Source organism: Plecotus auritus (genome assembly GCF_963455305.1).
Source record: "Plecotus auritus genome assembly, chromosome: 10".
In the NCBI taxonomy this organism is placed as follows: Eukaryota; Metazoa; Chordata; class Mammalia; order Chiroptera; family Vespertilionidae; genus Plecotus; species Plecotus auritus.
The window spans coordinates 4583543-4608503 of NC_137785.1; the positions used below are offsets into that span (position 1 = coordinate 4583543).

Genomic DNA, 24961 nt, shown 5'->3' on the forward strand with positions numbered 1-24961 from the left:
GGTCGTTGTTATTATTATTATTTTATTATTATTATTTTTATTTTTAAATATATTTTATTGATTTTTTTTACAGAGAAGAAGGGAGAGAGATAGAGAGTTAGAAACATCGATGAGAGAGAAACATCGATCAGCTGCCTCCTGCACACCCCCTACTGGGTATATGCCCACAGCCAAGGTACATGCCCTTGACTGGAATCGAACCCAGGACCCTTGAGTCCGCAGGCCGACGCTCTATGCACTGAGCCAAACCGGTTACGGCTTATTATTATTATTTTAAATATGTTTATTGATTCAGAGAGGAAGGGAGAGGGAGGGAGAGAGACACATCCATGATGAGAGAGAATCATGGATCGGCTGCCTCCTGCAATGCCCCACACTGGGGATCGAGCCCGCAACCCACATGTGCCCTGACCGGGAATGGAACCGTGACCTTCTGGTTCATAGGTCAGCATTCCCTGCAGGCCGGGCTTACACAACCTTTTGCATATACTAAAGAACCGTTGCATCGGACACTTGCAAATGCTTTCGGGATGTGCATTGTATCTGAACGTAGGGATGAAAACCAGGCCCTGGCTGGGTGGGTCAGTTAGTTGGAACATCGCCCCCACACACTAAGGTTGCGGGTTCGATCCCCAGTCAGGACACGTCTAAGACTCAACCAATGAGGGCCCCTGGGTGGCTTTTAGAAGGGGAGCACGTGGGTCTGGTGCCGGGCCCCCAAATCCCCAATAACATGGCTCAAGCAAGATCACAGATTTCTCTTGCACGTAAGAGTCTGAATTGAGATGGGGGGGCCCTGTTTCGTAAAGCTGTCAGGCTCCTTCATTTCTTTCTTTTTTTTTTAATATATATTTTTTATTAAGGTATATGTGTACATATCTTACCATTGCCCCCCCACTCCTTCATTTCTTTTTTTCTTATTGATTTTTAGAGAGAGAGGAAGGGAGAGATAGCTAGCTAGATGTGGGAGAGAAACATGGATCAGTTGTCTCCAATAGTCGTCTCGACTGGGGATTGGACCTGCAACCTGGGTATGTGCCCTGACCGGGAATCGAACCCACAACCCTGTGGTGTATGGGATGACATGCCAACCAATGGGGCCACGCAGCCAGGCTAGCTCCTTCATTTCTGAGGCTACGTTTCTAGGGGGTTGTGTTTGTGCAAGGGGTAAGCAGGGGTCCTCAAACTTTTTAAACAGGGGGCCAGTTCACTGTCCCTCAGACCGTTGGAGGGCCGGACTGTAGTTTAAAAAAAAACTATGAACAAATTCCTATGCACACTGCGGGCCCGGGACGAGTCGGCTGCTAAGCAGGACAGGCAGCGGCACCCGGATAAATGTCCTCGGCGGGCCGCATGTGGCCCGCGGGCCGTAGTTTGAGGATGCCTGGGTAAGTGCTATGGACTAAGTTTGTGTCCCCCCCAAATCCATATGTTGAAGCCCTACCCCCCCACCATGGAATGGTGTTGAAGGTGGGGCCCCTGGGAAGTGATTAGGATTAGATGAGGTCCTGAGGGTGGAGCCCCGATGGTGGGATTAGGGTTTTTTTAAATTTTTAAAATATATTTTTATTGATTTCAGAGGGAGAGAGAGACAGAAACATCAATGATGAAAGAGAATCATGGATCGGCTGTCTCCTGCACGCCCCGCACTGGGGATTGAGCCCGAAACCCTGGCATGTGTCCTTGACTGGAATCGAACCTGGGACCTTTCAGTCCACAGGCCAATGCTCTATCCACTGAGCCACACTGGCCTGTGCCCTGACTGGGAATCGAACCATGACCTCCTGGTTTATGGGCTGAGGCTCAACCACGGAGTCACAACAGCGGAGCGGGAACATCTTCATTATTATTATGAATTTAAGCCATTGAGGTTATTTTCACCAGCCGTGAGGAGGGCCTGCAGCTCCAGGGTCAAATATCGATCCTCCAGGGTTAGCACTGAGAAAACAGGACTGAGGGCAGAAGAGAACTTTAACGAGTGGAGTCTGAAAATGCCCGCACACAGCCAACGTCTTGCACCTAGCAGATACTTTACGCCCGCTGTCTCAGCAACCCCAGAGATGGAGAGACTGGGCCAGGCCCCAGAGCTGGGGAGGGGGCCGAGACCAGGTTCAAACTCAGGACTGCCTAAGCCACAGCTGGAATCCTGAACCATGGGGATGGCATAGAATTTTAAAAATGGAAGTTAAAGTCCATTAAAATTTGCCGAGAGAGCTTATGGTAGGAGGGCGCCCTGCAGATCCTTCTGTGGATTGAGCAGACACCTCAGATTGGGTCTCCCACACACAAATGGTCACCGTCACACAAAAATGCAGATGGAGCCTTGGCCGGTTTGGCTCAGTGGATAGAGCGTTGGCCTGCGGACTGAAAGGTGCCGGGTTCGATTCTGGTCAAGGGCATGTACCTTGGTTGCGGGCACATCCCCAGTGGGAGGTGTGCAGGAGGCAGCTGATGGATGTTTCTCTCTCATCGATGTTTCTGACTCTCTATCCCTCTCCCTTCCTCTCTGTAAAAAATCAATAAAATATATATTTTAAAAAAAATGCAGATGGATTTCACACCAAAGCTTATAGGCACCATAAGCAGAAGCACCCTAAACAGCACCCACCCAGCCACAGACACAATTGCAAATGCACACGCTTGTAATGTGTCACCATGTGCATAGGCATGGAGACACATCTAGCAACCTACGGATGATTTACTGCCTAAGGAGGTTGATGACTACATATCCCAAGAGACATCGAGACTTGGTATGCCCTTTGTATCTATGGCTGGTCCTCCCAAAGCCTCATGGGGTTTGTAGTTTATTTCTTTGCACAGGCCCAAAAACTTCAGAGTGGGTAGAGTCTGTTGCTTCTGTCCAGGTTTCAGCCCCTTTCTATGTGTCTTTATTCTGATCTCAGAGTGACTGCATCTCTCTCAGTTTGGATTTAGGTGCAGGATACTTAACTTAAGGTGAGGATTATTTCGTGCTTCATAGTACTATGTATGAGACCACTTGCCCTGAACTACAAATCCCAGCATGGCTTGCAGGGGTGTGAAGGGACTGGACTACATTTCCCAGCGTGCTTCACAACCCAGGGTGAGACCAAGGGAAGCAAGAGCCAATAGGTTCTGTGGGTGCTCATGGTGGATCCCTCCTCTTGGGTTCTTTTCCCTATATGATCCAGGAGTTATCATCAGGGACTTTGGACTTCTTTTGCCAATGAGCCTGATTTCTTGAGGTGGTTTGGGAATTGGCTTAGAACCAACTGAGCCTTTAGGGGCGTGGCCATGCGGACTACATTTCCCAGCAGGCCTCTAGGCTGTTGGCCGATTGCTGTGAACTTCGAACCAAAAAATGAATTTCCCAGCATGCCGTGGGCGGCCAGCCATGGAGGCTTGAATATGCATTGCCTTTAATGATTTAGGGGTTGCGGACTCAATTTCCCATGGTGCCCTGAAGTTTTTCACGACCTAGGGAATCCCCTTATTCATTCATTCAAAAACTATTTTCAATTACTATTAGGCTTGGTTCTGGGCTCTGGGAACAAGGAGTGCACGCTGAAGACAAATTCGCTGTCCTCCTCTGGCTTATTTCTGGTTGAAGGGAGCAGACAGCCCCATAATACATCAATTCGATGGGATGAGGAAAGCTGATAAGGAAAAATTATCTATCTTTTAGGACTTCCGGGCTGTAGAGTCCCTTTTCCTACCAGGTCCCATCCCTGAGGTCGTCAACTACATTTCCCAGCATGCCGTGGGGGGGGGGGGGCACACCTCCGACCTACAAACTCCATTTCCCAGTGTCGCTCGATGCATCCCCTCAATTAGATTTACACTTGACCCCAGATACTAGCGGATTTCCAGTATGCCTGGGGGCAGATAGAGGTTGGAATGTTGCCATTAGCTACCTCCTCTTGCTAGAGATTCCACTTCCCAGCGCCCCCCGCGGTTCTCTGTGACCCGTGGACTGCATTTCCCAGCGACCCCCGGACCGGCGTGGTGACGTCACGCGCCGGGCGGGGCCGGCAGCGCCTCCGGCGGGCGGTGCGAGACCAGCGGCAGTTCCCGGCGGCCCCGGGGCGGGCGGCGGCGGCGGCGGCGGCGGCTGAGGCTGGGCGCTCGCTCGCTCGCTCACGGAGCGGGCGGGCGACGCGATGTCGGGCGAGGACGGGGCGTGCCCGGGGGCGGCGGCGGCGGCGGCCCGCGAGCGGCGGCGGGAGCAGCTGCGGCAGTGGGGGGCGCGGGCCGGCGCCGAGCCGGGCCCCGGGGAGCGGCGCGTCCGCACCGTGCGCTTCGAGCGCGCTGCCGAGTTCCTGGCGGCCTGCGCGGGCGGCGACCTGGACGAGGCTCGCCTGATGCTGCGCGCGGCCGACCCCGGCCCCGGCACCGAGCCCGACCCCGCCGCCCCGCCGCCCGCCCGCGCCGTGCTCGACTCCACCAACGCCGACGGCATCAGCGCCCTGCACCAGGTCAGCGCCCCGCCCTCGCCCCGCCGCTTCCCTCCCCGTGCGGGTCTGCACCGGCGATGCCGGCCCCGGTCCTTCCGTCCTGGGCTGATCCCCTGTCCGAGCCCCCTTCCCCAGCTCGCCCACCTCGAGCTCTCGGGTCCAGCCCTGAGCCGCTTGGACCGGCCGTGGTCTTTGCCCCCCTGCACTGCCCTCTCCCTGGACCCCCACCATGGCTGACGGCCCCCGTCTTGTCACGGCGCTGTCCTCGCCTGACCCTGAGCGCCCTTTACCAGCGTCATCTGTGCTGTGCCACCCCCACCGGTGCCACCTTACTCTGCCGTCTAATGCAGCCACGCTTTCCTGAGTCGGTGCCACCTCTTCCGGCAACACTGGTACCCCCCGGGCCCGCTGTTGCCCCCTTCCAGGCAGGCACCGCTTTCACCAAGGAGCGTCCTCTCTCCCGGGCCTGTGCTTCCTCCTCCTCCGTCCCTGCCCCGGGCCGCCTCTGTGCCTGGGCCCAGGCCCCTCCATGCCTTTCAGGTCCCCCGCTCCCCCCTCCGACTCCCCCTGGGGCTGGCCCATCTGTTGCTGTCTGAGGATGCGCCTTCCCAAAGGCTCACACCGCCGCGCAGGCTCTGCACCCTCCAAGGGGGTGCCTCCCCGGTCTGGGTCACCCCGCGCCCTCCACTCCCACGCCCTCCTAATTCTCCTTCTGGCCCGGTGCCGCCTCCTGCTCCCGCCAGACGCCTTCTCCCGGGGATGTTCCTCCTGCAGGCACCTCCGCATCTTCCCCTTCCCCTCGCTCCCTTCGCCCAGGCTGGGTCTGCACCGGCACCTTTTTTTCTGGGCACCCTCTCAGCACCCCCACCCCTTCCTGGCTCTGGGCCACCCCTCGCTCCTCTGGTGATCTTGCTTTCTCTGCCCAGACACCCGCTCCTTCTGTGGGTTTGGCCAGCTTCTCCCTCCCACAGGCTGTGCCATCTCCTGGCCTTCTGTCCTGTCGCCTTCCGGGGTGGGGGGAGGTCCTAGAACCCCGTTAGTCCACTCCCTGCAATACCTGGGCCCGTGTGCTTTCCTTTTAAAAAAACATATATTTTTATTGATTTCAGAGAGGAAGGAGAGATGGGAACATCCATGATGAGAGAGAATCGTTGGTTGATCGGCTGCCTCCTGCACGTCCCACACTGGGGATCCAGCCCCCAACCCGGGCACGTGCCCTGACGGGGAATCAAACTGTGACCTCCTGGTTCATAGGTCGACGCTCAACCACTGAGCCACACCATCCGGGCCCGGGTGCTTTTCTGAGACGCCCTGGTTGCCACTTATGCCCCAGGGTTCTCCCTGGTTCTGGGTGATTTTATCTATCTCCCCCTCCCCCCGCCCACGCACAGTGGGACCACCAGGGACAAGACTGGCCACTGGAGAGCCTCCATCCCCTCCCCCGTCCCCGAGGCCTTCTCCCTCCTCGTCTCCCAATGATCGATCCAGTCCCAGCCCCTTCCTCCCTGCCAGAGCCCCTGGGGTTTGGCTACGGATGGAGCCGAGAGGAGGGAAAGGTTGGCAGGCGAGGGGGACAGTGCGGGCACAGGTCCGCTTCTCGGGAAGGGGAGCCGTTCAGGGACACGGTAGCTCTGAGTCCCAACCTCAGCCCCTCACAGCCGAGACCTCAAGTCCACGTCTCTTCTCTCTGTGCCTCAGTTGTCTCCTCTGTAAAATGGGGCCCGTTGTGGGGCCCTCCCTGGCAGGGCCGGCGCAGAAGGGAGGCTGTGTGTGTGTGCAAACTCCCTGTGGGAAGCAGCCTAGGTGGCCAGCGGGGCATCGCTGTCCCTGGTCTAAGTGCTGCTCCCCCATTTCTCCCCCCCCCACCCCTTAGGCTTGTCCCCTGCAGAGGCCCTAGTGCCACCTGGGACATTTTCTCCCGCCAGAGGAGGGTCCGCTTCCCGGAGGCCACGTAGGGCCAGCGGGGAGAGGGTTGTCAGGCTTCAGTGTCCCCTGGACCTTCCCTGAGCGGCTCCTGGCCCGGCTCTTCAGGCCCAGCCCTGATGCCCAGCAGCCCCCGCGGCCTGGCCCCTGCAAAGGCCGCTCTGGCCTCGCCCCGCAGGTTGTCCTCCAGGTGGTCTTTCCCGCTTCGGGCCCCCACTGGATAGACTCTGCCAGGGCTCTGCGGACGCCTGCGGGTTAGGGCGCCCCAGGCTCAGGGAGGAGCAGGTCAGATGTCACGGCCAGGGGAGAGCTGGGTGTGCGTCAGGCCCGGGTCTGGGGTGACCAGGTGGTGCTGGTTTGCCCGAGACGGGCCTGGTACCTACTCTCCTCCGCCCCGAAATCGCCTTGTGAATCCTGGCTGGGGGTCTGGATGGGTCGGAGGGACTGGGAGCCAGGATTCTGTGGTCTGAACGGGGAGGTGTGGGGACCCGTTCCCCCGGGCCTGAGGGGGGCGGGGCCGGGGCCTGAATTCTTGGGTCCCTGGTGCCCAGGCCTCAGGCATCTTTCACACGGGATGCCTGTGCCCGGCCAGGCCCTTGAAAGGGAAAGGCCCATCTCCCTCCTTGCCCCCCTCCGCCATCGCCATGACAACCGGGTGGAAATAAACGGAGCCCAGAGTTCATCCCGTTCCCAGGGCACGTGTGGCCCCCCTCGCACAGCCTGAGTTTCCATGACTTCATGCTCTTGGCCTTGCAGCTCCCTCCCCCCTCTCCCGATGGGCAGCCTGGGAGAGGTGAGGGGCCTGGGGGCTTCACCCACCCCGAGGCCCCGGAGTCCGGTCCACGGCTCCCTTAGGCCCACCCAGCGTCTGCGTGCGCGTGGGCTTTGGCCTCCGGAGCTTTGATTTTTTCCTTCACAAAACAGGGTCCTGTCCGGCCGGCGGGGCTCCGTGGTTGAGCGTCCACCTAGGAACCAGGAGGTCACAGTTGCATTCCCGGTCAAGGGCACAGGCCCGGGTTGCGGGCTCGATCCCCAGTGTGAGGCGTGCAGGAGGCAGCCGATCCATGATTCTCTCTCATCATGGATGCTTCTGTCTCTCTCTCCCTCTCCCTCCCTCTCTGAGATCAATACAAATATATTGAAGAAAACACACACACAGAAAAACGGGTCAGCGCCTGGCACAGTGACTGGTCCTCAGGGCTCCTGAGCTGCTGCTCCCGGGGCCAATGGTCTCCCCTCAGGGCAGCCCCTGGAGAGCACCTGCTGGGCCTGGGGGCACGGCGCCGCTCCCCTCCGTCCCTCCCTGCAGCCCCGTCCTGTCAGTGGTGACGGGATGGTGGGGATGGGGGTAGGTCCCGGCGGACGACAGGCCCCAGCCAGGGTTCTGGCTGGGGGTTAGGAGCACCTTCTCCATCCCGTTCTGACCGCAGGGAGCTGGGAGCCCTCATGGTCTCCGGATGCCGGCTCACCTACCCACCGGGGAGCCGGGGTATCGCAAACAGCTGGGCGGCCGCAGGGCCTCCAAGGTCTGGATGGTGCCCTTCAGGGCCTGTCCCAGGGCCACTGGGGCCTCCTCCTTGACCTTCACGGCCACTTGCGCCTGGCGCTGTCCCAAGGCCCCTGTCGGGAGTCCTGCCTGGCCGGACATGGGGTCTGGATGAGCCGAGGGCTGACAGCCTGTCTCCCCGTCCCCAGGCCTGTATCGACGAGAACCTGGAGGTGGTGCGCTTCCTGGTGGAGCAGGGCGCCACGGTGAACCAGGCGGACAACGAGGGCTGGACGCCCCTGCACGTGGCCGCCTCCTGTGGCTACCTGGACATCGCCAGGTGAGGCGTGGGGCGGGTGGCAGGGCCTGGCGGGGGGGGCGCGGGGCTCGGACCCTCAGCCCTGACCGCCTCCCGCCCCCAGGTACCTCCTGAGCCACGGGGCCAACATCGCCGCCGTCAACAGCGACGGGGACCTGCCGCTGGACCTGGCCGAGTCAGACGCCATGGAAGGACTCCTGAAGGCGGAGATCGCTCACCGAGGTGGGCCCTGGGGGTGGGCTCCCCCACCCGTGGCCCCGGGGTGCAGAGCTTGGGAGTCAGGCAGTCGGGGCTCAGAGGCCGGCCCTCCATTGCCTAGGACTCTGACTCCCTCTGTGCCTCAGTTTCCTTACCTGTGAGATGGGGTGTCAGCACCTCCTCCCACGGTTGCTCGGCACCTTGCGTGAGTGGACGTGTAAGTGCTTGTGCCACCCCTGGGCGCAGAAGCGGCGCTCAGGCTGACATGGGCCGGAACGGCACTTACCCTCCGATTAGCGGAGAGCATGGTGAGGGCGGGGTGGCTCATCCAGGGGTCCCCGAGGAGGGATGGGGGACCCCCGACGGAGGTGTTCTCGGGAGTGTTTACTGAAGGGAGTAGAATGCAGGTGCCCTGCGGACGGGTTCCCCATGCTCACCGAACCCCAGGGGTCCTTAGCGTGGGGTCCAGGACCCCCACGTGCCTGGCCTGTTTGTTTTTCTAAGAAGAGTGTGCATTGCTTCTAGCAGGTTCTCAGCAGGGCTTGTGGGCACTCCCCGAGACACCTAAAAATAGCCGCCCAGGACGCGTGGACGTGAGGGCTGCCGGGACAGGCGGAGGAGGCGGGGCAGGTGGGCTGGGGGGCAGGAGCAGCTCGGGTCTCGGGGGGCTTGTGACGCCCGTGGGGCCCGCAGGAGCCCTGGGCCGAGTGTGGCTGCGGCGCCCAGCGTCTCGGGTCGGCATCCTTGCCTGGTGGGAGGCAGGAGATGGGCAGCGCTGACTGGGGCGGAGGCAGGGCTCTGGGCGTGGAGAGGTACCTGATGCCAGGTGCCCCGCCGCGGGCCTGGGTGGGGCGGTCAGGGCCTGGCATCGGCAGGGTGAGTGCCTGCGAGAGAGAGAGAGAGAGAGAGAGAGAGAGAGAGAGAGAGAGAGAGAGAGAGAGAGACACCCAGACACCCCCCACGGGGCACATGGGCCTGGCCGCCCTGCTGGGGTTCAGGTGGGGAGTGAGGGCGGCAGAGGCGGAGCTGGGGGCTCCCTCCTCGCCTGCGGCTTCTCATTAGAAACTTCCAGCTCCGAGCAGTCGTGACCTTCGCTGAGGCTCCCCGGTCGGAGCAGCCTTTAGGGTCACAGCCCCAACGTGCTGGGCGCCCATCGCCGCATCGGTTCAGATGACTTTCTGAAAAAGCCTTGAATTATTTTCTGGTTAATATGTTTTTATTGACTTCAGAGAGGAAGGGAGAGGGAGAGAGATAGAAACATCAATGATGAGAGAGAATCACGGATCGGCTGCCTCCTGCACGCCCCCTGCTGGGGATCCTGTGCCCTGACCGGGCATCGAACCGTGACCTCCTGGTTCATAGGGTGATGCTCAACCCCTGAGCCACGGCGGCCGGGCCGGGCTCGGTTCAGATGAAAGCAGAGGTTCGTCAGTTTTGTAACTTTGGGGTGCATCTCTGTGGGTTCCCTCCTCCCTGCCTCATCCAGAAATCCGCCTTTTCCCTTCCCGCCCTCCTTCCCTGGCTTCCTTCCTTTTCCCCGAACCGTTTTGAGAGTATGTTGCTGGCACCGGGGCCTCCACCAGACACAGGCGCCAGTGTCTCGCAGAGTGAGGACCGTCTCCGGGAACCGTGGGATGAACATCGCTGCTCCCCGAGCAGCGGGCAGCGTCAGGCCGCTGCCATATGCGGGGCGGGGCCCTCGGCGCTCTGGGAGACAGGTCCTGTCTGTCCGTCCCGTTACTGGGAAGTTAACTTGAACTTGACCCGGGAGCCAGCCAGGTGGCTGTGCCCTGGAGGCCCCTCTGCCCTGTGAGGAAGTGGTCTGCAGTGATGCGGGAGGCTGCTTTGCTGGGTCTCCACCTGGAGCCCCGGCCCTGGGGCGAGAGTGGCCATCAGTGGTCCTCAAACTCGGGGACATGCGGGGTTTCCCTGGAGGCATCGCCTGTAGCGCGCATCAGCTTCGCCAAGGGCCCAGGCTCCCCGCTGTGCGGCAGGAGAAGCCTGGGAGGATGGCTTGGAGGACAGACGTCAGCGGTGCTGCTGGAGGGACCCTCGGCTGACTGCTGGGGGTGGGACGCTGCTGCCTAAGCAGCACCCGGGTCCCAGGCTGCACCCCAGCGGCAGGGAGGGTGGTGGGGAACCCCCAAGCGTGCTGCGCCCCCAGTGTCACCTGGCAGCCTCGCACAGCAGGGCCAGGCCCAACGACCGAGGTGGTCAGGGCTGGACGCTCCAGGCAGGAAGGTGTGTCAGCAGCGTGGTCATTGAATCTTTTTTAAGAAAATTTTTTATTGATTTCAGAGAGGAAGGGAGAGGGAGAGGGATAGAAATATTGGTAATAACGAGAGGATCATCCATCGGCTGCCTCCCGCATGGCACACACCGGGGACCGAGCCCGCAGCCCGGACATGTGCCCCGACCTGGGATCGAACCGTGGCCTCCTGGTCCGTAGGTTTATAAGCCCCGTACCGAGCCACGCTGGCTGGCCGCTGCGTCTGTCCTGAGCACGTCTGTCCTCCCTGCTGCCCCACCTCACTGCCTCTGCCTCTCTCCAGGCTGCTGGTCACTGCGGTCTGTCCGCCCCCCGGTCCGGAGCACAGGTCCCGCCCAGCGTGCAGGCCTCTGGGCTGTTGTGATTAGAAGTGGTCGGCAGGCGGTGAACCAGGCCGACGGCGACGGCGAGGGCCAGGGCCAGGGCCAGGGCCAGGGCCGGCGCCGGCCACCGTGCAGCCTGGCTCAGCGCAGAGCGGTTTGCGCGCCCATGTTCCAGCAGCGTTACTCACAGCCGCTGGCAGGTGGCCACGGCGTGTCCATCCACAGGCGCGTGGGCAGGACGGGGCCTGGGCACACGAGCTATCGTGCAGCCTGACAAGGAACGAAATCCTGACACACGACCACGCGGGCGACCCTTAGGGACAGAGGGTGTGAGTCCATGTGCGTGACGCGCCGGAAGTCAGACTCACAGACAGACAGCAGGATGGTGGCGACCGCAGGGGCGAGCTCTTGTTTATCGGGGACAGGGTGTCCGTGTTGTCAGCTGAAGAGGCTTCTGGTCCCGGCCCACGTGGCTCGGTCGGTTCAGTGTCATCCTTCGCACCGAGAGGTCGCGGGTTCGATACCCGGTCGGGGCACATGCCCGGGTTGTGGGCTCCATCCCCAGTGGGGAGCATGCAGGAGGCAGCCGGTTGATGTTCCGCTCTCACATTGATGTTTCTCTCTCTCTCTCTCAAATCAATTTTTAAAAAACCATGTTTAGCCCGGCCGGCATGGCTCAGTGGTTGAGTGTTGACCCAGGAAGTCACGGTTTGATTCCTGGTCAGGGCACAGGCCCGGGTTGTGGGCTCGCTCCCCAGTGTGGGGTGTGCAGGAGGCAGCCGATCCATGATTCTCTCTTATCATTAATGTTTCTCTCCCTCTCTCTTCCTCTCCCTTCCTTCTGAAATCAATAAAAATATATATATATATTTTTTTAAAAAACACTCACCTTTTAGAGAAAAGATGAGGGGAGTTCAGGGGCTGGTTGGTGGGGATGGCGTACAGTTTGGACTCTGTGCAGCCTGCTCTCTGCCTGCCTGCCTGCTGCCACAGTGGGGAACGGGGCCAGGCACAGGAGTAAGCGTGTGAGCCTGGCTGTGTTCCAGTAAAACTTTATTTACAAACAGGCAAATGCACAGTGACAGGAAGTAGATTGGTGGGCGCAGGGGCTGGGGAAGGGAGGCACGGGGAGCCACTGCTCACTGGGGGTGGGATTCAGGAGCTGGACAGCCTGATGGCTTGCACAGCGTGGTGGCTGTGCTAATGCCACTCGACTGGGCCTTTTAAAATAGCACCATCAGTAAATTTGACGTTCATCTTTATTTTACCACCACAAAAAAAACCCACTTAAAAAGTCCGGTGGCCTGTTTCCCCCGGCTGTCGGCTGTCACCAGACACAGGCAGGTCTCCAGGAAAAGCAAACCTGAGAAGGATGAGCACGAACATGTGAAGGAACGCAGTCCCCCCTGCGCTTGCCGAATAGAGGCAGCGGCCCTGCCTCCCGCAGCCTGGCACACCCAGCCGTCCTGGGATTGGGCAGAGGTGATTCCCTTTAAGGAAGTGGCAGAGGGTGAGGGAGAGGGCGGGTCCCCAGACACCAGCACACTCCGGCCTCTCCACCCAGACCGCCCGGAGATGGCCCTGACCGAGCAGACATTCCTGGAATAGCAGCCCCTGTCCTTGGCCGGCTGGGCGGCCCAAGGTGTCCGGTTGGCGTTAGGCCCAGGTGCCACCAGGTGGCGCCAAACGGGGAGCCCTCAGCCAGGGGTGGTGGGGCTCGGGTGTCTGGGACGTGTGTGGACTGGGCCCAGGTTTGCAGTGTGTGTAGCACGTACACAACGGAACACACAGTCCCGGCAGCTAACCCGTGGTGGCGGTTCCCTCGGGGCGCGGGGTGTGGGGTGAGTCAGCGAGGGGCACACGGGCTTCTGGCATCTGTCGTTTTAATTCTAAGCCGAGCGGTGATACGTGGGGGTCCTTTCCCGTGCTGTCCATTGGAAAACCAGTGTGAGCCACGGAGTAATTGCACATCTCCCAGGAGGTGCATTTTCAAACAGTCAGGAGAGCGCTGGCTGGCGTGGCTCGGGCTTCGTTCGGCGCACCGAAAGGTCACGGGTTCCGTTCCAGTTCGGGCACGCTGCCTGGGCTGTGGGCCGGGCCCCCGACAGCAGGCATGCAGGAGGCAGCCCGTCAGTGTTTCTCTCTCATTGATGTTTCTGTCTCCCTCTCCCTTCTTCTCTCTCTAAAAATCAACACAACCATATTTAAAAACATAAAAGTAAAGTGAAACAGGTGAAATTAAGTTTAGTAATATTTTTTTAAAAAAATATATTTTTATTGATTTCAGAGAGGAAGGGAGATATGAAGAGAGAGATAGAAACATCAATGATGACAGAGAATCATTGACCAGCTGCCTCCTGCACACCCCACACTGGGGATTGAGCCTGCAACCCGGGCATGTGCCCTTGACTGGAATCGAACCTGGGACCCTTCAGTCTGCAGGCCGACACTCCATCCACTGAGCCAAACCAGCTAGGGCAAGTTTAGTAATATTTTTAAAAAATATATTTTTTTATTGATTTCAGAGAGGAAGAGACAGGGAAAGAGAGAGACAGAAACATCAGTGATGAGAGAGAATTATGGATTGCCTGCCTCCTGCACGCCCCCCAATGGGGACCAAGCCTGCAACCCGGGCATGTGCCCTGAGTGGGAATCGAACCATGACCTCCTGGTTCATAGGTCGACACTCCACCACTGAGCCACGCCAGTTGGGCGGTTTTATATATATATATATATATATATATATATATATATATATATATATATATATATTATATTGATATTTTACAGAGAGAGGAAGGAAGAGAGGGATAGAGAGCTAGAAACATCGATGAGAGAGAAACATCGATCAGCTGCTTCCTGCACACCTCCCACTGGGGATGTGCCCGCAACCAAGGTACATGCCCTTGACCGGAATCGAACCCGGGACCCTTCAGTCCACAGGCCGACGCTCTATCCACTGAGCCAAACCAGTTTCGGCTATTTTTTAATCCAATATGCTGAAAATATCATTTCAACATGTAACCAATATAAAGAAAACTATGAGTTTCTACACATTTTTTTAGTTACTTCAGAATTCAGCACGTGTTTTTCATTTACGCTCCATTATCTTTTTATTGATTTGAGAGAGAGGAAGGGGGAGAGAGAGAGAGAAACATCAGTGCGAGAGAGAAACATCAATCGGGTTTCTCCTCCATGTGGCCCGACCGGGGATCAAACCCGCAACCTGGATATGTGCCCTGACCAGGAATTGAGCCTGCCACCTTCGGGCGTACGGGATGAAGTCACACCTTGCCTTTTGCCCCCGTAAATGCAGCACAGCTTTCCATGAAGCTGATTCGATGCAATGACATTGCCTAGCTAGGAGACCAGATTGCTCTAGGATCAGGGGTCCTCAAACTACGGCCCGCGGGCCACATGCGGCCCGCCGAGGACATTTATCCGGCCCGCCGGGTGCCGCTGCCTGTCCTGCTTAGCAGCCGACTCGTCCTGGGCCCGCAGTGCGCATAGGAATTTGTTCATAGTTTTTTTTTTTAAACTATAGTCCGGCCCTCCAGCGGTCTGAGGGACAGTGAACTGGCCCCGTTTAAAAAGTTTGAGGACCCCTGCTAGGTGCTAGCACAGCTGGGAACAGCGCCAAGGAGGAAAGAAGCAATTGCCCCCGGCCCCCCGTATGTACACTGTGTTTAGGGGCTTTTTGCTTGGTCTGTCCTAACGAGTTACCAAAGTGATACTGGTGACAGAATGCCTGAAGGTGGTGGGCTAAGGATTGTACCAGTAGTGATAGGAAGAGTTAAATACATCAAACGCTGTATTTGCTCAGTAAACTTTAGGTGCTATCCTTAAAAAGAACGATCACGGGGATTCTTGGGTTGAAGTGAGAAAACACTTGTGATTTCCAGTCTCCCAGCCCCCCCTCCCTACAGGGACTCGGAGACCCTTAGTGGCACGCTGGGCTGCGCAGAACGTGATTGGGAAGGGGGTGAGCTGGCCCAGGACCTCTGAGTCCCGGAGGAGCACACAGATGGAGAGGGAGGGGAAGGCACAGGGTGAGCTGCGCTTCCTGGACTTTGGGGTGAGTCCCACCTGTCACCCCTTCCTGTCCTCCCAGGTGTGGATGTGGAGGCAGCCAAACGAGCCGAGGAGGAATTGCTGCTTCACGACACAAGGTGCTGGCTGAACGGAGGTGCCATGCCTGAGGCCCGGCACCCCCGCACGGGGGCCTCCGCTCTGCATGTGGCGGCTGCTAAGGGCTACATCGAAGTGATGAGGTGAGTGCGGCTGGCAGGGACCCTCCCTTTCCCCTGCTCTTTCTGTGGGGCCAGCCTGTCCATTGCCGTTTTTCCTTAATTTATGTACTTAAGGCTATGTATTTGCCTCTAAATACAGCCTTAGCTGCATCCACAAGTCTTGATGTATAGACCTTTCATCACCATCCTGTTTAAAACACTTTCCAGCACGTAATTTTTATTCTTGGACACATGGGTTATTTAAAAGTATGTTCTTAATTTCCAAGTATATGGAATTTTGTTTCATTACCCATGTCCTGATTTAATTGCACTGTGGTCAGAGAATGGGGTTCTGTATGATTCCAGATTCCTTGAATTTGTTGAAGTTTTGCTTTATTCTCTAGTGTAAGAAAGGTGGAAAAGAATTGTGCTGTCAGGCACAGTGTTGTATGTAGGTTATTAGGTCAGCTTCGTAGTCATGCAATTTAAATCTGTGTCCTTCGTGGTTTATTTCTCCTGCTAATTCCGGCAGTTATTGTAAGAGGCGTGATAAAGCACCATGCTGTGGATTTTGCGCGTCCTCCTGTGGCCCCATCCATCTCTGTCACGTATTCGAGGCGCGGTTGTTTGGGGCACGTAGAGGTTAACTTGTTAGGGCGCCTACTCCCGTTCTGCCACTCACCTCCGTCCTGTCCATTGCGGCTGCCCGCCCCCTTCTGTTGGCATTGGTTCCAGTTCTTACCCTCGGGCTCTAACACCCCCACCCCCGTTGTGACGTTAAGCTTTATTTTGAGTGTGAAAACGGAGTTAAGAGGAACCCTTCCTCTCTGTTCCCCTCCGTGTGGAATCTCCAGGCAGGCTTTCCAGCGAGGTGTTTAAGACGACCCCTCAGCTCCAGGCTGGTGTCCAGCTGCCCCGTCCCCGCTCCAGCCAATGTCCTGGGTCTGACGCTCAGGGCTGCCTGGGCACTGCCCGCCCCTGAGCCAGGCCCTGTCGAGAAGGGACGCTGTGTGGAACACCGGGCGCGCTGAGAACAGCAGCAGGCAGAGGGCAGCAGGGCAGGACCGAGGCGGGCACCCCGGGGGAGAGCACGCACCCAGCAGGGCTGGAGCGGAGGGCACTCGGGGCAGGCGTGCCCGTGTCAGCAGGGCCGTGGAGCAGCTTTTGTTAACAAGGTTCCTTGGCAGCGATCTCGTTAGCCTCGGGCTGCTCTTCTCGCCGACGCAGTCCTCTGAAGCGGCCGTGCCTGGCCCGAGCTGGGGTGCAGAATCACCTGGACTTGTAGCCCTGCCTCCCCCTGAACCGCATGGTCTGAGGGGGTGACTGTCTCCAGAGAAGAACATTAGGCGGGTTTGGTTTCTCAGCCTCCCACGGGTGGCGTCTGGACCAGATCACCCTCTGCCGCGGGGCCGTCCTCTGCGCTGTGGGGTTAGCAGCATCCCTGGCACCCACGCCTGATGCCGCTGGCACCCGCCCCTCAGTGTGGCAGCCAGAGTCGGCTCCAGGCCCGCCAGCTGTCTCCTGGGGGTCCCAGGACAGTGCTGGCCCCACCCCCAGCTGCAGGGACCAGAGGCCACCTGCGGGCAGGGGAGAGGTCAGGGCTGCTGGCAGAGGGGTCACTTGTGGGAGGGGCTCGGGACACTGGGCCTTGAACGAGCTGGTCCGGGATGCTGTCAGCACTGTCACAGCCGGTGCTGCCACCACAGCCTTTGTCCTGGTCCTTGACCCCGAGCCCCTCTGACCCCGAGCCCCTCTGACCCCCAGCCTCTCTGACCCCCAGGCTGCTCCTCCAGGCTGGCTATGACCCAGAGCTCCGGGATGGGGACGGCTGGACCCCGCTGCACGCGGCGGCCCACTGGGGCGTGGAGGACGCCTGCCGCCTGCTGGCGGAGCACGGTGGGGGCATGGACTCGCTGACCCATGCGGTGAGGCCCTAGCCCCGCCCCCCTTTGGGACTGGTGGGGGGGTGAGGAGGCCCCCACACCTTCATCTGCCCTCCTCCCCTCTCCCACAGGGGCAGCGGCCCTGTGACCTGGCTGACGAGGAGGTGCTGAGCCTGTTGGAGGAGCTGGCCCAGAAGCAGGAGGACGTGAGTCTCGGCCCGCCCCTCCCGTCAGGCCTCCGCAGCTGCACTGTGGGGTTTAGCAGCATCCCCCTGTTGAGGGAGGGGGCTCCGGTCCTGACTCCCCAGGGCAGTGCTCATTCCCACTGGTGACCAAGCCCCCCCAGGGGAGGGTGCAGGGAGGGCTGCGTTGGGCCGTCGCAGGAGGCGGGGCCTGAGGATGTGCACAGGTATTGCCCGGTGCGGGCTGGGCCTCGCTACCCCCAGGGCCCCTCCGACTAGCACCAGGCGGGGCCTTGTTTCTGGAAAAACGGGGAGCGAAGAGTGAACGGTGTGGACTCTGGCTCCGGCTCCGGCTCTGTGGTGGATTCTGTGGGAGCGTGCGTCCGGGTCCTGGGAGGTTGGAGGAGTTGGAGTAGGTCTCCCCTGGAGGGTGGGGACACCCCTCTGGGGATGAGACCAGAGGCCGGGAAGCGGGAGGCCCAGGGAGGACAGGTCGCCTGTGGGTGCACGTGGCGCATGCGCGATGAGACCCAGGTGCTCCGGTGCGCGCTGCTTGGCCATCTGCAGCCCTCCCTGCGCCCCAAGCTGAGCTCCCCCGTGGAGCACCTGGGAAGACGTGGCCACAGCTGTGCGGGCGGCCGTCCATGTTGGGGATGTGGGAACCAGGAGGGACCCCCATGTTCTGCCCCTCCCAGCAGCCCCCTTCTCCCTGCAGCTGCGGAACCAGAAGGCAGCCTCCCAGAGCCGGGTCCCGGAGCCCCAGGTGCCCTCTAGCAGCAAACACCGAAGGTACCGGGGGTCTCCCTGGGGCAGGGCTGGAGGCGCCCAGGTCTTGAGGCGCCCAGGGCTTGGACCCTGACACCCTCCCTTTCACCAGGAGCTCCGTGTGTCGTCTGAGCAGCCGAGAGAAGATCTCCCTCCAGGACTTGTCCAAGGAGCGCCGGCCTGGGGGGGCAGGGGGACCCCCCATCCGGGATGATGACGACGAGAGAGAGGAAGGCCCCACAGGTGAGCAGCTGGGGCCGTGGACTCCTGGGTCTGAGGGAGGAGGGGCTGGGGGCCTGGACTCCTGGGTCTGAGGGAGGAGGGGCTGAGGGTCTAGGCTCCTGAGTCTGAGGGAGGAGGGGCTGGGGGCCTGGGCTCCTGGGTCTGAGGGAGGAGGGGCTGGGGGCCTGGGCTCCTGGGTCTGAGGGAGGAGGGGCTGGGGGCCTGGGCTCCTGGGTCTGAGGAAGGAGGGGCTGGGGGCCTGGGCTCCTGGGTCTGAGGGAGGAGGGGCTGGGGGTTTGGGCTCCTGGGTCTGAGGGAGGAGGGGCTGGGGGCCTGGGCTCCTGGGTCTGAGGGAGGAGGGGCCGGAGGCCTGGGCTCCTAGATCTGAGGGAGGAGGTGCTGGGGGCCTGGACTCCTGGGTCTGAGGGAGGAGGGGCTGGGGGGCTGGACTCCTGGATCTGAGGGAGGAGGCTGGGGACCTGGACTCCTGGGTTTGGGAAGGTCGGCCTGGTTCTCACAGGCAGTTGGCATATTCTTTTTTTCTTTTTTAAATGTTTTTGTTGATTTTAAAGAGAGTGGAAGGGAGCCGGAGAGAAAGAAAGAAACATTGATGTGAGAGTGAAACATTGATTGGCTGCCTCCTGCTCACACCCTGTGTGGGGGATCGAGCCCACAACCTGGGCATGTGCCCTGACCAGGAATCAAACTGGTGACCTATTGGTTCATGGGTTGATGCTCAACCATTGAGCTACACTGGCCGGTGCTGCTGGCATATTCTTACTAAGATCTCATTTTCTTACCCAACAGAGTCGCCCCCTGCAGAAACCAGAACCCTCAATGGAGTGTCCTCCCCGCCACCCGCCAGCCCTAAAGGCCCCTCGGTGAGTCTGCAGGCCCTGGAGGCCCTGCATGCAGAGGGCAGGGGAGGGGCTCCCATGAATCCTGTACATCTCTTGCCTGGGCAGATAGGGTGAAGACTACAGTTCCCAGAATCCTCTAGTACAGCTGACGATCTTTTTCTGGTTGCACCTGCTCCAGGGGCTGATGGGAATTGTAGTTTGCTATGGTCCTTCTGGGGGTAATATTTGAAATGTATGGGAAGAGGGACCCCTTCTCCATCACTGAGACCTTTCTCTGACCCCAGACCTCCGAGGAGGTCCCCTTCTCCAGGCGCTTTGGCCTCCAGAAGATGGGGAGCTCAGGTGCCCTGGGCCCTGCAGACAGACAGGGGGCGGAGGGTGCCCCTGGGGCTGGGCTGCAGCGCTCAGCTTCCTCCTCGCTACTGGAAGGGACCGCCACTCAGGTGAGTGGGGCGAGAGGCAGGGGCCAGGCCCTGCTAGGCAAAGCTGCCAGTCAGAGAGAATACCCCTCTTTCCCTGTCTCGGCAGGCCAAGGAGCCCCGTCTTGCCAGAATTACCCCCACTCCCGCCCGGAAGGTGCCAGAGCCCTCTGCCCCGTGAGTACCCAGGGCCTGAGGTGACCTGCTGAGGTGACCCCGAGCAAGCGCTGCTCTCCGCAGCCTGGTCCCTGCCCCCCACTCTGCCTGTTTCCCTTTCGCTGCGCCAGAAAGCTCACGGAGAAATGTGTCAGGCCACAGTGCTCCGGCCTCCTGCGGCCTCGCCCCCGGCTCCCACCTGTCCCTTTGCCCACACCTCCGTCTCCTGCCCCAGGACCTTTGCTCTGCTCTCCCTCGCTCGGTCTGTTCCCCGTCACCTTCCCCGGGAGGCGCCCCGCGGCCACGGGTCACATTTCAGTGGAGCCCGGACACGCAGGCCCTCGTGTCCCGTCCTTGCTGTGTGTCTTCTCCCACGGGCTGCCCTCCCGGTGTGTGCTGGGATGGACTAAGTTTTCTTTTTTAAAAAATATATTTTATTGACTTTTTACAGAGAGGAAGGGAGAGGGATAGAGAGTTAGAAACATCAATGAGAGAGAAACATCGATCAGCTGCCTCCTGCACACTCCCCACTGGGGATGTGCCCGCAACCAAGGTACATGCCCTTGACCGGAATCAAACCTGGGACCTTTCAGTCCGCAGGCTGACGCTCTGTCCACTGAGCCAAACCGGTCAGGGCTGGACTAAGTTTTCATGGTTGTTACTGATTTCGCATCCTTTCTGCGCAGCTTGGCTCACTGGGCGGAGGTCATTTGTGCCCTTGCTCACTGCTGTGTGGCGGGCGCCTGCCATCTACCATCTACGGCGAGCCCCAGTAATGTCTGCCGAACGAGTGAATTCACACGGGTGTGAGGGTGTGAGAGCGCCAAGCCTCCTCCCTCATAACTCCACTCCCCCTCCAGGATCCCCCAGCCTGAAGCCCCAGGGAAGCCAGCTGTCCCTGCCGCCTCCACAGCGCCCCCAGTGGACTCGCGGGACCGCCGGAGGTAAAAGAGGCCCCTGCAGTGGTCTCCCCAGGCTCTGTGGGGGAGGGGTCCTCTCCAAGAATTTGCCTCCCCCAGGGGCGTCAGCCACGGGGCAGGCCCACAAGGAACCCTCCCTGAGGTCAGGGGCTCTTCACCCAGGTCCTACCAGATGCCTGTGCGCGACGAGGAGTCAGAATCCCAGCGCAAAGCTCGCTCTCGCCTCATGCGCCAGTCTCGGAGGTCCACACAGGTGTGGGGGGCGGGCAGGGCCTAGACACCAGGTCTGAGGGAGGAGGGGCTAGGGGCTGGACTCCTGGGTCTGAGGGAGGAGGGGCTGGGGGCCTGGACTCCTGGGTCTGAGGGAGGAGGGCTGGGGGCCTGGACTCCTGGGTCTGAGGGAGGAGGGCTGGGGGCCTGGGCTTCTGGGTCTGAGGGAGGAGGGGCTGGGGGCCTAGACACCAGGTCTGAGGGAGGAGGAGGCTGGGGGCCTGGACTCCTGGGTCTGAGGGAGGAGGGGCCGGGGGCCTGGACTCCTGGGTCTGAGGGAGGAGGGCTGGGGGCCTGGACTCCTGGGTCTGAGGGAGGAGGGCTGGGGGCCTGGGCTTCTGGGTCTGAGGGAGGAGGGGCTGGGGGCCTGGACTCCTGGGTCTGAGGGAGGAGGGGCTGGGGCCTGGACTCCTGGGTCTGAGGGAGGAGGGGCTGGGGCCTGGACTCCTGGGTCTGAGGGGCTGGGGCCTGGACCGTGGCCCTGACTGCCCCTGGCCTGCAGGGTGTGACTCTGACAGACCTGAAGGAAGCAGAGAAGGTGGCAGGGAAGGCCCCAGAGCTGGAGAAGTCATGCCCACAGAGCGTGGTGAGAGGCCGCGGGGTCAGGTGACGGGGCTTGGGGTGGTCCAAGCAGCCCTCGTCCTCTGACCCCCTGCCCTCTCCCACAGGACCCTTCTTGGCAGCCCCGAGTCCCTGGGGCTGAGAATTCCGATGGCCCCGCCCAGAGAGGTGAGGTCTGGTCTCTGGAGGTCATCTCCTGAGCCCGCCCCATCCCTCCCGCTGCAGTCTGCCCGTCTTCCTGGAGTCTTGGGCCCAGGGACCCTGACACCACAGAGAGGGAGTCCTAACTCTTGCCCCTCCCCCAGTAGAGGTGCCTGACGGGCAGGGACAGGGACCGCAGGCCTCCCGGGAGCACCGCAGAGCTGGCAAGGAGAGGAGAGGGCCTGCGGAGGTGAGGGGGGCCCAGGCGGGCGAGCTGGAATGTTGGGCGGGCCTGGGCAGGGGTGGGGGTGGGGAGCAGGGGCACACCCCCTTTGGGCATCCCACTGAACCCCGCCCCGCCCACAGGGGGAGGAGGCGAAGCCCTCGGACATCAGCCCAGAATCCAGGTATGGGGTGGGCAGGGCAGGGCCTGGGCTGTCCGATGGCCGTGCGCCCCTGACGCCGAGCTTTGCCTCCACCCCAGCACTCCCAAGGCCAGCCCTTCCCACCGGAGGCAGCGGGCCCTCAACCCAGAACCTCAGCCCCAATCGGAGGAGCCCGAGGGCGGCTTCAGGAAGGTTGGCGAACCCCACACTCTGCCTTTACACACCTGCCCTCTGCCTGTCGGGGCCTCTGCCCCGCGCCCCACATTCTCTGCCTCACTTGACCTCACCTGTGCGCAGTGAGCCCCGCCCGGCCAACGCGCTGCTCGGGGCCTGACGCCGTGTCCCTCTCCCCCGTGCCCCCAGCTCTACGCAGAGCTGCGCGTTGAGAACGAGAGACTTCGTGAGGCCCTGACCGAGACCACGCTGCGGCTGGCGCAGTTCAAGGTGGAGCTGGAGCGCGCCACGCAGGTGAGGGCACCTGGGCTGTGTCAGGAGCTGGAGCAGTGAGGGGTGGTGTCTGAGCAAAACTCTGCCTTCAGGGGGCGGGCCCTACACCAGTGGGTGGGGCTAGGATTCTGGGGGCGGGACCTGGCTAATAGGGGCGGGGCTTGCGATGAGCAGAGGACTCAGACAGAATCCTCGCCTCCCTTCCCTCCCCGCTGGTTCCCCATTCCCGGCCATTGCGGTTTGGATGTTGTTCTGACCCCTGCGCTTTCTCTGTCCCCATCAGAGGCAGGAGCGCTTTGCAGAGAGGCCGGCCCTCCTGGAGCTGGAGAGATTCGTGAGTGGGGCAGCCGGGGTGGGGTCAGGCCATGTCCCCAGCTTCCAGCCTATGGAGGTCTGCGTGGAGGGGACACAGTGACCCTCTAACCTGGCCCTTTGACCTTTCCCCACCATTCTTAGCCTCCCTCTGGCCCTCCCCAACACACACCTCCCGCGCCCCCTTTTATTGCAGGAGCGCAGGGCCCTGGAGCGCAAGGCCGCTGAGCTGGAAGAGGAGCTGAAGGTGAATACTCACGGGGCGCGGTGGGCCGTGGCTCGCCTGCCGGGGCCTCCAGCTGACCCATCCCATCCCACAGGGCTTGTCCAACCTCCGGGCTGACAACCAGCGCCTCAAGGACGAGAACGCGGCTCTGATCCGCGTCATCAGCAAACTGTCCAAGTGACCCCGGAGGACTTGCCCCTGCACCCGCATTTATACAGCTGCTTCTGCCACACGCACCCCTTCCCCTGTGTGAACACGAGTGACAGGGCTGCCGGGGAGTCTTTGAGAAGCCATAACCTCCCCTCGGGACCTCCAGGCTGGGAGGGGAGGACAGAGCCCCCAGGAGCCAGGGGGGCCCTCTGAGGCCAGGATGGAGACGGAGCTGAGCCAAGTAGGGGACCAGGGCTGCAGGCAGGACCAGGAAGGAACCGAGGACCAGGAAGTGCCAGGACCAGTAGCCAGGACCAGAGTGGCCACCCAGAGGTCCCCTCTCACGTGTGCTGCCACCAGTCACCCCTCCCGCCCCTGAGCAGGGATCCGAGAATGTGCCAAGCATCCCGCCGGCCAGGGCCGGCTGGGCCTGTATATAGGGTCCGTGTGCAATAGGGAGGGCGTCTTCTATTTTTTGCTGCCCCCTCCCCGGCGCTGTCCGGGGCAGGGGGAGAAGGTATTTTCGAGACATAGCACAGGCACCACAAATAAAGGTCGTGAAGTTGCCACTCAGTGGCTGGGTCCCCTGCTGGAGGTGGGGCGCTGCATCCGCTGGCTGTGTGTGGCAGGGTGGGGTGCTGAGGGCAGAGGTGCGTGCCTCGGCCCGGCAGGCTGACATGCTCACCAGCGGTGAGATGGAGCTGGCGAGGGTGGGTCTTATCATCACTGCTTGTGAAACAGGCAGTTGCCAGCATTTAAAATGTGGGTGATTCACATAGAAAACTCTGGAATTTGGCTTCTCGGAAGTAGGAAGCCGTGACGGTGAGCGCACAGTCCTGCATGGTAACAGCTGGAGCTGAGTAGGAGCCACGAGCGGGGCAGGCATTCGTCCACCCATTCATTCATTCATTCATTCATTCATTCATTCATTCATTCATCCATCCATTCCTGCTCATACTCTACATGCCAGGTCCTGGCCTACTTGTTGCTGATGCCTTAGTGAATGAGAAAGGCAGCAATCTGAAACATCTTAGGGGCATAAGGCACCCAACAACAAAAGGAATGCATTTCAGGTGGCGGTGCTACAGAGAAAAAGCAGGGGGCGGGGGTGGGGGGCTGGTGTGTGCGTGCCTGCGTGCATGTAGTGTGTACAGGGTGATCAGGGTAGGCCTCACGGAGAAGCTGGCTCAGACATACTTGAAGGCGTCGGAATGAGCCATGTCGGTATTTGAGGGAAGAGTCTTCTGGGTGTTGAGAACGCATGTGCAAAGGCCCTGAGGTAGAAGTGTGCGGACATATTGAGGCCCAAAGAAGCCCACGTGGCTGGAGGAAAGTAGGGGATGGGCCTGGAGAGGCTGCACATAGGGATGTGGCCCTGGGAAGGACTTGAGCTGAGGGGGGACCTACATTTGTGCAGGTCTCTCTGGCTGCGGCATCAGAACAGTCCGGGGGAGGGCAGTGTGGGACAGAAACGGGAGGCCAGTCCAGTTTGCTCATGGGTCAGCTGTCTGGTTCAAGCTCCATTCCTATCACAATCCCACCTGCCAGGACACCCTGGAGGCAGGCCCCTCCAATGTTCCCGAATCATTCCAGTTAGCCTAGGTCAGTGGTCGGCAAACTGCGGCTCGCGAGCCACATGCGGGTCTTTGGTCCCTTGAGTGTGGCTCTTCCACAAAATACCACGGCCTGGGTGAGTCTATGTTGAAGAAGTGGCATTAGAAGTTTAAGTTTAAAAAATTTGGCTCTCCAAAGAAATTTCAATCGTACTGTTGATATTTGGCTCTGTTGACTAATGAGTTTGCCGACCACTGGCCTAGGTGATGGCAGCGTGGGGGTCATCAAGGAGGGGAAACTGGGGCGAGCAGGTTTGGGGATCCACTT

At 60.3% G+C, this 24961-nt stretch overlaps 1 protein-coding gene across 8 annotated transcripts; it reads left to right on the forward strand.

Annotated features, from left to right (window-relative positions):
• The first annotated feature begins 4003 nt into the window (after nucleotides 1–4003).
• PPP1R12C (protein phosphatase 1 regulatory subunit 12C) lies at nucleotides 4004–23649 on the forward strand. Of its 8 annotated transcripts, none has more exons than XR_013959272.1 (22): nucleotides 4004–4454; nucleotides 8052–8182; nucleotides 8265–8383; nucleotides 15063–15222; nucleotides 16961–17105; nucleotides 17195–17269; nucleotides 17961–18034; nucleotides 18123–18253; nucleotides 19040–19113; nucleotides 19377–19535; nucleotides 19621–19688; nucleotides 20528–20611; nucleotides 20750–20840; nucleotides 21360–21443; nucleotides 21526–21586; nucleotides 21724–21809; nucleotides 21926–21966; nucleotides 22054–22137; nucleotides 22309–22413; nucleotides 22676–22726; nucleotides 22901–22951; nucleotides 23025–23649. XR_013959272.1 is itself a non-coding variant. In XM_080646035.1 (22 exons), the coding sequence occupies exons 1-22, from the start codon at nucleotides 4140–4142 to the stop codon at nucleotides 23109–23111; spliced, it is 2286 nt and encodes a 761-aa protein (XP_080502161.1). In that variant the 5' UTR covers nucleotides 4004–4139; the 3' UTR covers nucleotides 23112–23649. The 8 variants fall into 8 exon arrangements, 5 of the variants coding, with proteins under 5 accessions (XP_080502161.1, XP_080502162.1, XP_080502163.1 ...); XM_080646035.1 differs by having other exon boundaries at nucleotides 22044–22137; XM_080646036.1 differs by having other exon boundaries at nucleotides 21727–21809; nucleotides 22044–22137.
• Nucleotides 23650–24961: the final 1312 nt, after the last annotated feature.